Source organism: Argopecten irradians, unplaced genomic scaffold (genome assembly GCF_041381155.1).
Source record: "Argopecten irradians isolate NY unplaced genomic scaffold, Ai_NY scaffold_0653, whole genome shotgun sequence".
NCBI classification, from domain to species: Eukaryota; Metazoa; Mollusca; class Bivalvia; order Pectinida; family Pectinidae; genus Argopecten; species Argopecten irradians.
Window position 1 is genome coordinate 785 of NW_027188120.1, and position 12,152 is coordinate 12,936.

The 12,152-nt window shown below is 35.5% G+C and overlaps 1 protein-coding gene across 1 annotated transcript; it reads right to left on the reverse strand.

Moving 5' to 3' along the window:
- Positions 1-307: 307 nt before the first annotated feature.
- On the reverse strand, positions 308-11,346 carry LOC138313326 (uro-adherence factor A-like). Its single transcript, XM_069253818.1, has 3 exons — positions 11,200-11,346; positions 3,152-8,815; positions 308-857 (listed from the first exon to the last, which is right to left on the reverse strand). Exons 1-3 carry the CDS (start codon positions 11,338-11,340, stop codon positions 702-704), a joined length of 5,961 nt encoding a protein of 1,986 aa, XP_069109919.1. The 5' UTR covers positions 11,341-11,346; the 3' UTR covers positions 308-701.
- Positions 11,347-12,152: the final 806 nt, after the last annotated feature.

Genomic DNA, 12,152 nt, shown 5'->3' on the forward strand with positions numbered 1-12,152 from the left:
TCTCAATTCTAATCAAACAAGGTTATACTGAATCTAGATGTCAGTTTTTACTCTCAATCCTAATCAAACAAGGTTATACTGAATCTAGATGTCAGTTTTTACTCTCAATCCTAATCAAACAAGGTTATACTGAATCTAGATGTCAGTTTTTACTCTCAATCCTAATCAAACAAGGTTATACTGAATCTAGATGTCAGTTTTTACTCTCAATTCTAATCAAACAGGTTATACTGAATCTAGATGTATTTTTACTCTCAATCTAATCAAACAAGGTTATACTGAATCTAGATGTCAGTTTTTACTCTTATCCACACCTTGGTTAACAGCATGTGATTCTTGTACTGCTCTTAAAAACAGCATATATAATTGGAAGGAGCAAAATGATTGATTGTGGAATATTTTCACATCGATTATTAAATTGCATCTTATCTTTTATTCAAAATTATTTAAATTGCAGAAGCATGACTCAATCAGCTATTAAACTGTTGATAAAAAATATCTCTTCTCTATTTAAATAAACTGAGACTGATCAACATTAGCCAAGCCTTATGCTGGAAAGCCAATATTTAGATCTACTGACCAACAGGTTCCATTAATCAGAAAATAGCTATGAATTATAAATATTAAATTTTAATGTTCCTGAAAATGTGTGTATTTTGTTTTTGTTTCGTTTGTTATTTAATGAAACACTTGAAACCTTTTCACATGTAATATAATATAACAACCATCCTCAGATAACATAGAAGAAATGACTTAAGGAGACGCGTACCTTTTTCGTCGTGACCAGTTGGTGGGGGGTCCATTCTGACAGTAGGGATATCAGTACTTGCCTCATCTGTTGGAGAGCTTTGAGTTGTCTGTCAGTGAAAAAAGGAGAAGTGAGATTAGAATTTTCCAAACTTACAATAAAACAACTCCAATATTCTATAACAGTATAATGTAACTCTCTCTTCAGGAATACCAGTACATGTGTAGTATATTAACATATGAACCGGATCAAATCAATCAAGCATTTACTGAACAGGAAGATATAAATCGTGCTAGAATGGGGTAGATCAGCTTAATACAAAATCATCATATCTTTACATTAATCTTAATTTTCTGTTATTTCACAAAATAACTTTAAAATGATAGTTTTTAACAGAACCCATGCAGAGAGATATTCTTTTAATAGATAATATATCAGAGTATGGTATACTTGATAATAAAACCCTGGCCAAGAAAGAAAAAAATAACAGTGTCTATCTATAATATCAATATCAGACCTTACATTTATCACATGAGATATGTATTATACATGTATCGTTTTGTTTCTTGTTGATTCTCTTTCATATACAACTGCTTCAAAATCAGTTTAAGTGATATCATTTACATTGATACAAATACAAAATTCTAAGAACAAATAAATGTCATGCCTTCAAATATAATTTAGCCATAAGAGCTTGTAATTTCATATCATTTCAAGATTTTGCAAACAGGAAAGACAGAAAAATAGATAGTTGAGGAAATAATAGTATAGAGAAAATGAAAATGTTTAACAACAATCCGTTTACCTTAATGGTTGGTATAGATTTTACAGGTTCCTGTGAGCATGCAACCAGATATAAAAGGTATGGTAGTTCATGTCTTAGCTTCAATCATATTTACAATCTATGTTTAAATTTTGATTAAAAACAAGATACCTAATATTTAATTACTAACATTAATGTCAATGAATAGATGAAATTAAAATCAAATTTGATATTTGTACAACGTCCTGAGTTCATTTGGAGTCAATATTGAAACACATAGTGCACATTGTCCAAGAAATTATTACCAGGTACATGTCTTTAGTTTTAAAACAATATGTTCATATTCATTCATGTTAGCATAATTCCATATTAATAGCAGCATCAGCTGTCTATAAATAAAAATAATTTTCAAATAGGGCTGCAAATTGGTTTAATCAGTTTAAAATGACAATATCAGGTAAACTTAGAATAATAAAATTCTATCCATATTTATACTTAAGTATCACATATACAAGTCTATGTGTAGTTAATATGAAAAAAATAGAGAAACGACTACAGTGGAACACGGTTATATAATGAAGTTATATTGAAATTCTCTTCAAATTAATTATTCGGATTTCAATATAACCAAGTAAAAATAAAAAGACTACATGTGAACGGGGATAATAATTCATTTCAAAGTAAGCAGTATTTCAATCTGATTTCAAATTAAGTGGGGTCCATTGAATACAAATACTTATTGAAGTTGAAAAGTATCATACAGTCTAAACATAACATTTCTCATTATATTTTTATATTCTTTACTTTCTCCACAACATGCAGAGAGGTAAACTGATGATTTTTGTCGGAAATTAAAAAGGATATGTATAATACAATATTAAATCCAATATTTCCTTCTGAATTGCATGAACTACTATACAAACAAATGACGATAAAACACAGGAATTCTCAAGTCAAGCACTCTCGTCAAAGGCGTTTGAAAACTAGAGAGAACTTATGAAACATCAAAACACAATGGCAGATCCAGGAAAAGGTATTGAAAGATAAAATGTTAAATGCAATCTTCTCCTTTTTATTCTGGATTGGTGCTCAGGCAGAATTAGCATCATCCAATGGGATTTCAATGGATTGCTAGGAGTCTATGTAACACCATGTACAGCCAGTGGGTTTAAGGTTGCAAGAAATCTCAAAGACCAAAAGGCCAAATAGAATTTGAAACAAACTGTAATAATTTGAAGCCAAAAGGATTGTGCCAGGCAGCAGAAGAAACATCGGGGAATCTGGGGAGATTAGCAGATGAGAGTACTCCTAGACGGTCTAATAAAGCAACAAGGGAGAGCTAATTCTGGGGGTACTAAAAAGTTATTGCTCAAACTGTTTCTGTATGTACTCAAGGAATCAGTGTAAGTGTAAATCTTTAAGCAACTTCTATAAGACTATAAGACATTCATTTATATACATGAACAAATGTTAACATGCCTACACTTGGCCCATCAACCAACAATTTGCCATCTAAAATATTTCAATTAACTTACAAACAGCAATTTAATTTCAAGACATCCCCCCTAGAAGTACTCTCCATTCACTTCACAATCATGGATGACACTTTTCAGCATACACTTGAACTACCCAAGCCCTACCTGATGTTGCCTATCAGCAGAAGAAGAGCTCCGAGGCAGAGAGCCAGCCCGTTTTGGAGTACTCACATCTTTGTAGGATTTTGAGGGACGTGGAAGGGTATTGTAGTCTTTTCTGGGACGGTACACACGACCTGGCACAGGAGCAGACTCAACTTCAGGGAGAGATTCAGGGGAAAGTTGGGCATCTTCTACGCTAGGTTGGGGATTTACCACAGATTCTGGTTCAGGCTGAACATGGTCAGATTGAGGTTGTGGGGTTTGGGGTAGATTGTCTGCAGGACACAATACATTTGCTGGAGGTTGGGGCTCTATATTTACAGCAGGTTCAACAGTTTGTCTACTTATAGCAAAACCAGGACGCTGCACAACCTGAATGTTTGCCGGAGGTTGGGGCTCTATAGCTACAGCAGGTTCAAAATTTTGTCTACTTATAGCAAAACCAGGACGCTGCACAACCTGAATGTTTGCCGGAGGTTGGGGCTCTATATTTACAGCAGGTTCAACAGTGTGTCTACTTATAGCAAAACCAGGACGCTGGACATTACTAACCACTTCTGATGGAGGTTTTTCGGTGGTTTGGGGACGAATTACAAATCCAGGTTTGTTTACACTTTGAACATTTTCTAACAAAGGTGGAGAGACCTGAACATCTTTAGGTGTTTGTTGGGACACACTCTCAGACAGAGACAATGGTGTTTGATAAGTGGAAGTTCCAGTAGTAACAATCAAATCATCAGTAGTAGCTGTTACCCAGTCATCCACCCTCTTCTTGTTAGCTTTACTGGTGTCATCCTCTATATCACTACTAACCTGTTTATAAACCCTCAGAGGACGTGTCAGAGAAGCATACCTATCAGGGGAACTGGGGATTTTCTGACCAGACATTAAATCAGACACAAGTTCTTTAGGTGGACCAGTTATCTCTGTACTTTCTACTTGAACTACCATTGTTTTTGGCATGCTGTCAAAAGGTTGCACACGTGGCTTAATTTCTTCAAATGCTGCAGAATTTGACATCTTTGGTTTGGATTCTTTTATATAACTTTCATCTGGAATTTTGGGCAAGACATTTTCTTGTGATATTTCTATGGAGGTTTTATATGATTTGACAGCATCATTATCCTCAGTATGCCCAGAACCCTCGAAAAGTTCTTTTTTTTTAGCTTGCTCAGCCAAATACTTCTGTCTGCGATGAAGAGCACGCATTGTCGGAGAGTCATCTTGTGTTTCAGATTGGGCTTGAAAAGATTCCTCTGTCGTCTTTTCTTCTTCTGCAGCAGGAAGAGGCAAAGTGATTTCCTCTGAAGACAGCTTTTCTGGCAAAACCGAAAATTCTGGTTTTGTTTCTAGACTTTCATCATCGACTTTAATTTCTAGGCTAGCTTCAGTAGAAGGTACGTCTTCAAAAATCAAACTTGCATCTGTACTTATAGCTGTATTCACAGTTTCTACATCAGAAGGTAGAACCAAACATTCCTCAGTAGAAGGCTCACCAACAGAGACCGACAAATCTTCAACAACATCATATTTAGCAAGAGGAGAAGAAGGTTCTGAAGATTCCGTATTTGCTGTGACAAACACATTGACCTTGAGTCCTTCTGTAGATTGAGAACTGATATCAGCCAAAGATATTTCTCTTGCAAGTTCAGCTTCATCTACTGGATCGCTAATGAACTGCCCAGTAAAAACAACATCTTCAGTGGCTAGACTACTCTTTCCCTCCTGTGATTTTGAGTACTCGGTGACTTCCTGGAGCAGATCGTCAACAGCTGAAAATTCATCTTGTATTGGATCTGACTCAGCAGTAACATCAACAGAAACAGTAGATGATTCTAACAACTCTTGTTCAGACCTAGTAGAATGTGCTGGCAGGTCTTGGATGATTTCTGAAACTGAAGAAATTGAAGCCAGTTTCTCTCTAGCGGTTGAAGAGAAATCCAGCACAGTTGCTTCTGTAGCCTGTGCTTCAATAAGTTTTAATGTTGCTTCGTCAGGAGAAATCGCAATAACATACATGTCCTGATTATTAGTGGAAGACTCCACAGGACTAGTATTATCATCTGACATCTCATATTCGCTGTCTCTTACCACAAAAACATCAGCTGAATGACAAGATACAGATAAAGATGTATCATCGGCGTTGCTTGATTCTGTCTTATCATATTCAGTGATTTCAGGTGATTCCTCAGCTGCCAGAACAGGACTTTTTGATATGTCTTCTGCAAGTGAGGACATATCTGAAGCAATTTGTTCCATCTCCTGTAAAAGAGGAGATGGCACCAAATCTAGCTTCATTGTTTTATCTGGTAATGATTCCCCTGCTATCTCAGAGGTTATGTGCTTTAAATCACTTCTGACATCCTTACTGAACTGATCTGTCACTAAATGACTAGAAGAAGAACATGCCACGTCCAGTGCCGTCTCTGTCACTGCAGTCTGGTTCACAGGTTCCGTAATGGTTTTGTCTTCATCTGTGCTTTGTTGCACCATTGCTGGTATATCCGCTGTAATTTCCAAAGTTGCATCTTCTGATTCATCTATTAACACAGGAAATTTAGCCAGCTTTTCTGTTTCTATTTCTAGTTCTTCAGTCATATCTTCTAACATAAATTCAGATGGAATATTTTCTGGAAGATCATCATAATCTGACAAGTCATCTTCTCCTATATATTCTTGTTCAGTACTTAGTTGTTTGTCCTCTGTTGAAACATCTGCAACATTCCTCTCCGGTGACACAGCTTTATTATCTGCTGATTCTTCTATTGAAGTTTCCTTTTCCTCAGATGTAAACACAATTGCTGGTTCTCCAATTCTAGCTACAGCAGTTTCATCGCCTCCGCAGGGCACAGTTGCAGAAGAGGCAGAGTCATCCACTAACAATACAGTTTCTGCTGGCATTGTTTCGGACAACACTACCTCGGCTGTAGGAATATTTTGTGCAGCTAGTAATCGCTCCGCTGGCATAGCGGGACAAGATTCCATTGTCTCCTCATGAGCTATTTGTTCAGACTTTTCAACTTCACTTAAAGCAATATCGCCTTCAGATGCAACTTGTGCAACAAGATCACCTGCTGGTAACTTTGTCTCTCTGGGCATTGTTTCAGATACCACTGATTCCAAAGCAGTAACTGTTTGAGTAGCCAATAATCTTTCAGTGGGAAACGAAGAACAGGAGGAAGTTGTCTCTTCATGACACATTTCCTCAGAAGCCTCCACTTTTGTTACAATAACATCCGGGTCAACATCTGTCGGTTCGGAAATGCACCGTTCCTGAATTTCAGTTTCATCTGCTGAAAGAGTTGTTTCTACAGGCATTGCTGAAGATAGCACAGCTTCGACTGAAGGTACTTCTTGAGGTGCCAGTACCCTCTCTGGTGGCATCGCACGGCATGGAATTGTTGTTTCTTCAGACACTGTTTGCTCAGTTGGCTCAACCTTACTTGCAATAATATCATTTTCTGCTATTTCTAAAACACTCCTTTCAGGAGATTGAATAATCTCATTCTCTGATGCTGACAGTGTAGTATCGTCTGGCATTGACGAAGATACAATGGTATCAGTTGGTGATAACTTTTGAGCTGCCAACACCCTTTCTGATGGCATCATTAGACATGTGTCAGCTGTCTCTTCGGATACAAATTGCTTTGAAGGTTCAACTTGAGCAAGTACAGTATCCTCGGAGGTTGAGCACTGGACTTTATCTGGAAGTGTAGGGTCAGATTGTTCTTCTTGTTCACTTTTGGAAGAAACCACATAATCAAGATCTATTTCGGATGTGACTGCGGAGTGCTGAGATTGATCAATAACTGCTATTGGTTCTGGCTCAGGTGAAAGTTCAAGGTGATCGCCTGGTTCGGGTGTAAACACCTTTGTAGTAACGGCTGCATGTTCTTCTGGTTCAATGTTTGCTTCTTCTAACGGTTCGACATCCTTCACTGCTTCAGGTTTTGGTTCTAACTCATCATGAAAATCTTCTGATTGTTTGGGATCGCATTTGAACACCTGAGATGCGACAGCAGCTTGCTCTTCTATTGCCGGCTGTGCCTCTTCTGCTTTTTCCACAGTGGACTCCTGATGAGGACTCTCTTTGGGTACATCTTCAGACTTGACACAGGACGTATCTATCGATAAATCGCAATTTTCACCTGGTACTACATCGACCTTGTTATATGTAAAATAATGAGTAGCTGCATCTTCTGTCAGATCTTCAGTAGATGAATGTGAAATATACTCTTCATCATGGAATGAGGAACATGAGCTGTCATCTGCAAATGGAGAAGCAGACCTTGAATGTGTCAAATCCTCAACATTTGTAGAATCCACGACAACCCCTTGACAAGTTTCTTGTTTTGTTTCTGCTGTAGACACATCATGTTCGATTGTATCAGGTAAAGTAGAAGGAGTTACTTCGGAAAATGAGTCTTTCTGAATATCTTCATTTGATTGAAAGGTTTTGGTGGCTTCAGAACACATGTCTTCATTAACGTCTTTATCATATTGTAAGATAGGGGCTACCTCTGAAGACACATCTTTTTCGATATCTTCAGATTGTGGGACAGAGTTCTCCTGAAAAGACACATCTTTCACAAGATCTCCATCAGATTGAGGGATTCGAGTTACCTCAGAAGATACGTCTTTTTCGATATCTTCAGATTGTTGGACTGAGATCTCCTCAAAAGACACATCTTTCACAAGATCTCCATCAGATTGAGGGACTTGAATTACCTCAGAAGATACGTCTTTTTCGATATCTTCAGATTGTGGGATAGAGATCTCCTCAAAAGACACATCTTTCACAAGATCTCCATCAGATTGAGGGATTCGAGTTACCTCAGAAGATACGTCTTTTTCGATATCTTCAGGATGTGGGACAGAGATCTCCTCAAAAGACATATCTTTCGTGAGATCTTCATCAGATTGAGAGGCTTGAGCTACCTCAGAAGACACATCTTTTTTGATATCTTCAGATTGTGGGACAGAGATCTCCTCAAAATACATATCTTTCGTGAGATCTTCATCAGATTGAGAGGCTTGAGCTACCTCAGAAGACATGTCTTTTTCAATATCTTCATCAGATTGAGGGACTGGAACTTCCTCAAATGACACATCTACACCAATATCTTTTTCTAAAGCTTGGGCAGTTTCTGCCAGTGTATCAAGACCAGATTTAACCTCAGTGTCAGGTTTCTGTTTAACGTTTTCAGAAAGAGTGTCAAGCTTAGTATCAATTTGAGCCTCTGTCAGTTCAGCTTCCCCTAGAGCATAAGAAATCTCAAAGACAACATTTTCATCAAGCAGGTCAACGGTCGGGATTGGTGAGGGCTGCATTTCCTTAATTTTGTATTCGGATTCAAAATTTGGGGTTGGAGATTTTTTTTTGTCTGGAAATGTTTTAACTTCAGCTGGCGGATGCATTCCAATAGGAACAAATTTTGGGAAAGAGAAATCTAAGCTATCTGCTTGTTCAGCCTTTGTAGGTTTGAAGCCACATTCAGACAAAGGAACAGTTTGAGATGTCAGACTGGAGTTTTCTTGAAATTGCTCTACCACTGCATCGGAAGAAACAGCATCAGAAGAGATAGTTGTTTCTTCGACTGTAACCGAGTCTTCCTGAGCACTAGTGACTGGAGTAGGTGGTTTCTCATCAGACGGCTTGTCAGAAGCCTACCAGATAAACAGGACTCACACAATCAAGTGTAATACATAGCCTTATACTATTATTAAAGATGCTCCACCGCTGACAAATTGTATTTTTTAACTATAAAAACAGGAGCAGGCGATTTTGTATTTTTTTCAGTTACAAAAGTTACTTATTTTACACCATTTCCACCATTGAAAAGTTTGAGCATTTAATTTGACTTCAAGTTAAAAATATGAAAAATAATTAATTGCATCACGAAAAAATTCCGTGGCACTATATCATATATAGAATGAAGTAATGATTGCGCAAGCACGAAAGGCGAAATAGAATATTTTATGTTATTTTTGTGTTAATTAGGCATATATATATACACGATTAAACACCAATTATTGTTCAAATGATGAATATCATTTATGCCCTGTCGGCGGTGGAGCATCTTTAACATTGAATGATTGTTTGGTTCAGTTTATATAGAGATGGTGAATTTATAATTGAGTACTTGTAATCATGGAAATGTTTTAATCTTGTCTTGACTTCTGAAATAATATAAATATGACATCACTGATAGCTACAATCACTCTAAATCAATAAGGACATTTGAAATATCTGTAAGGCATATATGGCCACCCTCAGTATATTCAGGAAGGGACAAGGACTTAATAAAATGAGATGAACATATGTACAACTCTAGCCTCCCCCCAATAAACCTGAGGGTATCATTATTTTTCATTTATTGATCCATCCATTTATTACATGCTATTATTCAAATATAATTCACAGAGACAAATACTTTGCATCATGGAATGAGAAAACACACAATATGTTAAAATACTATTAATAAATAATAAATAATTGACCCACAATATATATAAGTAAGAAAAATACTTAAAACCATATTATTCCATGTAATATACTTATCAATATTATATACGAAGCAAAAAAAAAGAAAACATAGTTCCCAAAATAATAATACACTGAAAAATTAAAAAGAATGATGTTCCAAATTCATTTTAACATATATACATTAAATCATTATAGACAATGGATTCTGCAACGGAAACACCTGCACACATTGAAACAGGTAAATTTCTGAGTACATATGTACCCTCATATGTGCATTTGTACTCTCGTTACCTCAAAATTATAAAAAAAACTCAAGGTCAATCTTACAGTTTTCCAAATTGAATGCACTAGAGGAAATTTGAATATTTAGTGTTCAGTTTGACTTGGACTAAAGAAAACTGGATGGTAAACTGAGATGATGAGGATCATTTGTATACAAAATATAACTGTAAACAGAGTAATCAACATTATGCAAAAAATCATACCAAACTGTGTGAACGGTGAAGAAAACTTTCTTAACAAAAACTTACTACTAACATCATGCAGAAAACGTATAAGAAAAGAATTGATGATGAAGCGGTCAAAAAAATAACGTCAATGGTGTAAGGTAGGTAACTGGACTAATTCTAAGGTATCAAAAAGGTCACAAAACCATACACATAATTCATCTGTGCTTCAAGTACACACACAATTTAGGTTAGTAACTTTTTTTTACTAGAAATCACTTATCTAGCAGTTATCTATTCATGGATTATAGAGTTGGTATGTGTGTTGGATTTTCAAATTGATATGTAAGATGATTTAATAGTAATAGACTATTCGTATCACTTAATCTTCTGATACCAGAAATAATCATTGATGACCTCTGACCTTTTGGTCAAGGCTATAAGTTCATAAATGATTCAGGTATTCAAAGGTCTATCAAGTTTCACAGATAAATTAACCTGAGCTGGAAAACTTTGTCAGGTCAGTGCAATGCTTGCAGAGTGGTAACCAGCAAATGTCATTCACAAAGTTTGACATATATTTCTTTTTACTTTATAGATTCATGTTTGAATATTTTCCTTCTTATTAACTTACAATTAAATTCAGCGTATTGTGTTTTTGATATTTACAGACAAAGTGTAGGTATCATAGTTACACTACCTGTAATCTGACATATGAACTGTCTTACGTCCTGTGTCAGATAAAGTATCCATCACATTACAACAGATAGCCCTGAGATTCCACACAGTACAATCACTTAATGTTCATAATTGTTGACTTCTGGTTTTGTTGTGAATCTCTTCAACCCATATTCACCCCTGAAATTTTATAATGGGCTGTCCCAGATCTTAAAGTAGAAGGGCCTAAAGGTGTCTTCGGGGGGTGAATGAGTTTAATTCAGTGGTGTAATTCAAAGTGATAGTCCTTCCATCTTTGGAAATAATATAAAATAATCTTTTTTTATACATATACAGGACTTTTATATGTGTACAGTTTTTTATACGTGTATAGGTCTTTTTTGTCATGCAGTCAAATAAATTGATGTGTGGTTTGGTGTAACAGTCTGTCACAAGCTTACCCGTTTGACCCCTGTGATTATCAGGGTACTGGTTTTGGTTGGGGTGCGTGGTTTGCGTGAGCGGTCCATCAACTCTCTAATGGCGGTTTCCGCTACAGATTCAACCCCGTTAATGTGCAAATGTTCTGTGGAAACACACATAAACAAACTCTAATGACAAACACATACAGGGCAAGCACACAAATCATTCTCAGAGGTAAACCTAAAACTTTGTAATCCCATAAAAAATCTAACCTGACTTTTATTTTAAAAACAAAAAGTTTATTTAGCAGAAAATTATTTGATCAAATTTTGAATAATTAAGCTAAAATTATTTTTTATTGAAAGTGAATTGCAAGCATTAAAATTCCAAAGCTGAAAAGCTTAAATTTTATTATAATTACTAACAGTATTAAAAAGTTGGTTATCCTAAATATTTGATAAAATACTTGTAGAATCCACAACAACTTGAAAGATTTAAGGGCGAGTTTGAACCTTTTTTTGAAATAAGAAACCTACCTAAATATATATAAATGATCACCCCCGTGTCATAACAATGCATGTAGAACATACATGTATGGTTTAACTTAGAGTATCATATTGTATATCTATCTAATTGTTTTACCGTTTAATCAAATTATTAACAATAGTTCAAATTGATAATTGAAGAACGGGAAGTTTCCATACTAATGATAGAAAAGAATGTTTTTAAGATAAACAAATCTAAACCTAATTGGTAATAATGCATTTAAAATAAAATCATATAACTCATCAGTTAAATTAAAATGTTATATCTTAATTTTATTAAAAAAAATTCAAACAATCTACTTTATAGCATTTTAAAAGATTCTGGTCTTAAAACAAAATTTTCAAGTAATTGCAGGGTAAAAATAAATATGAAAATATTGGCACATTTAAAAACATATTAAAAATTATTATAAATCATTCATTCACATGTTTTGAAATAATCAAAT

Coding starts and splice junctions, on each gene's coding strand:
- LOC138313326 (XM_069253818.1), bottom strand. CDS start 11,340: ATGTGTGTTTCCACAGAACATTTGCACATTAACGGGGTTGAATCTGTA. Junction 8,816..11,199: donor TAATCACAGGGGTCAAACGG/GTAAGCTTGTGA, acceptor TTTATCTGGTAG/GCTTCTGACAAGCCGTCTGA. Junction 858..3,151: donor CTGCTGATAGGCAACATCAG/GTAGGGCTTGGG, acceptor TTTCACTGACAG/ACAACTCAAAGCTCTCCAAC.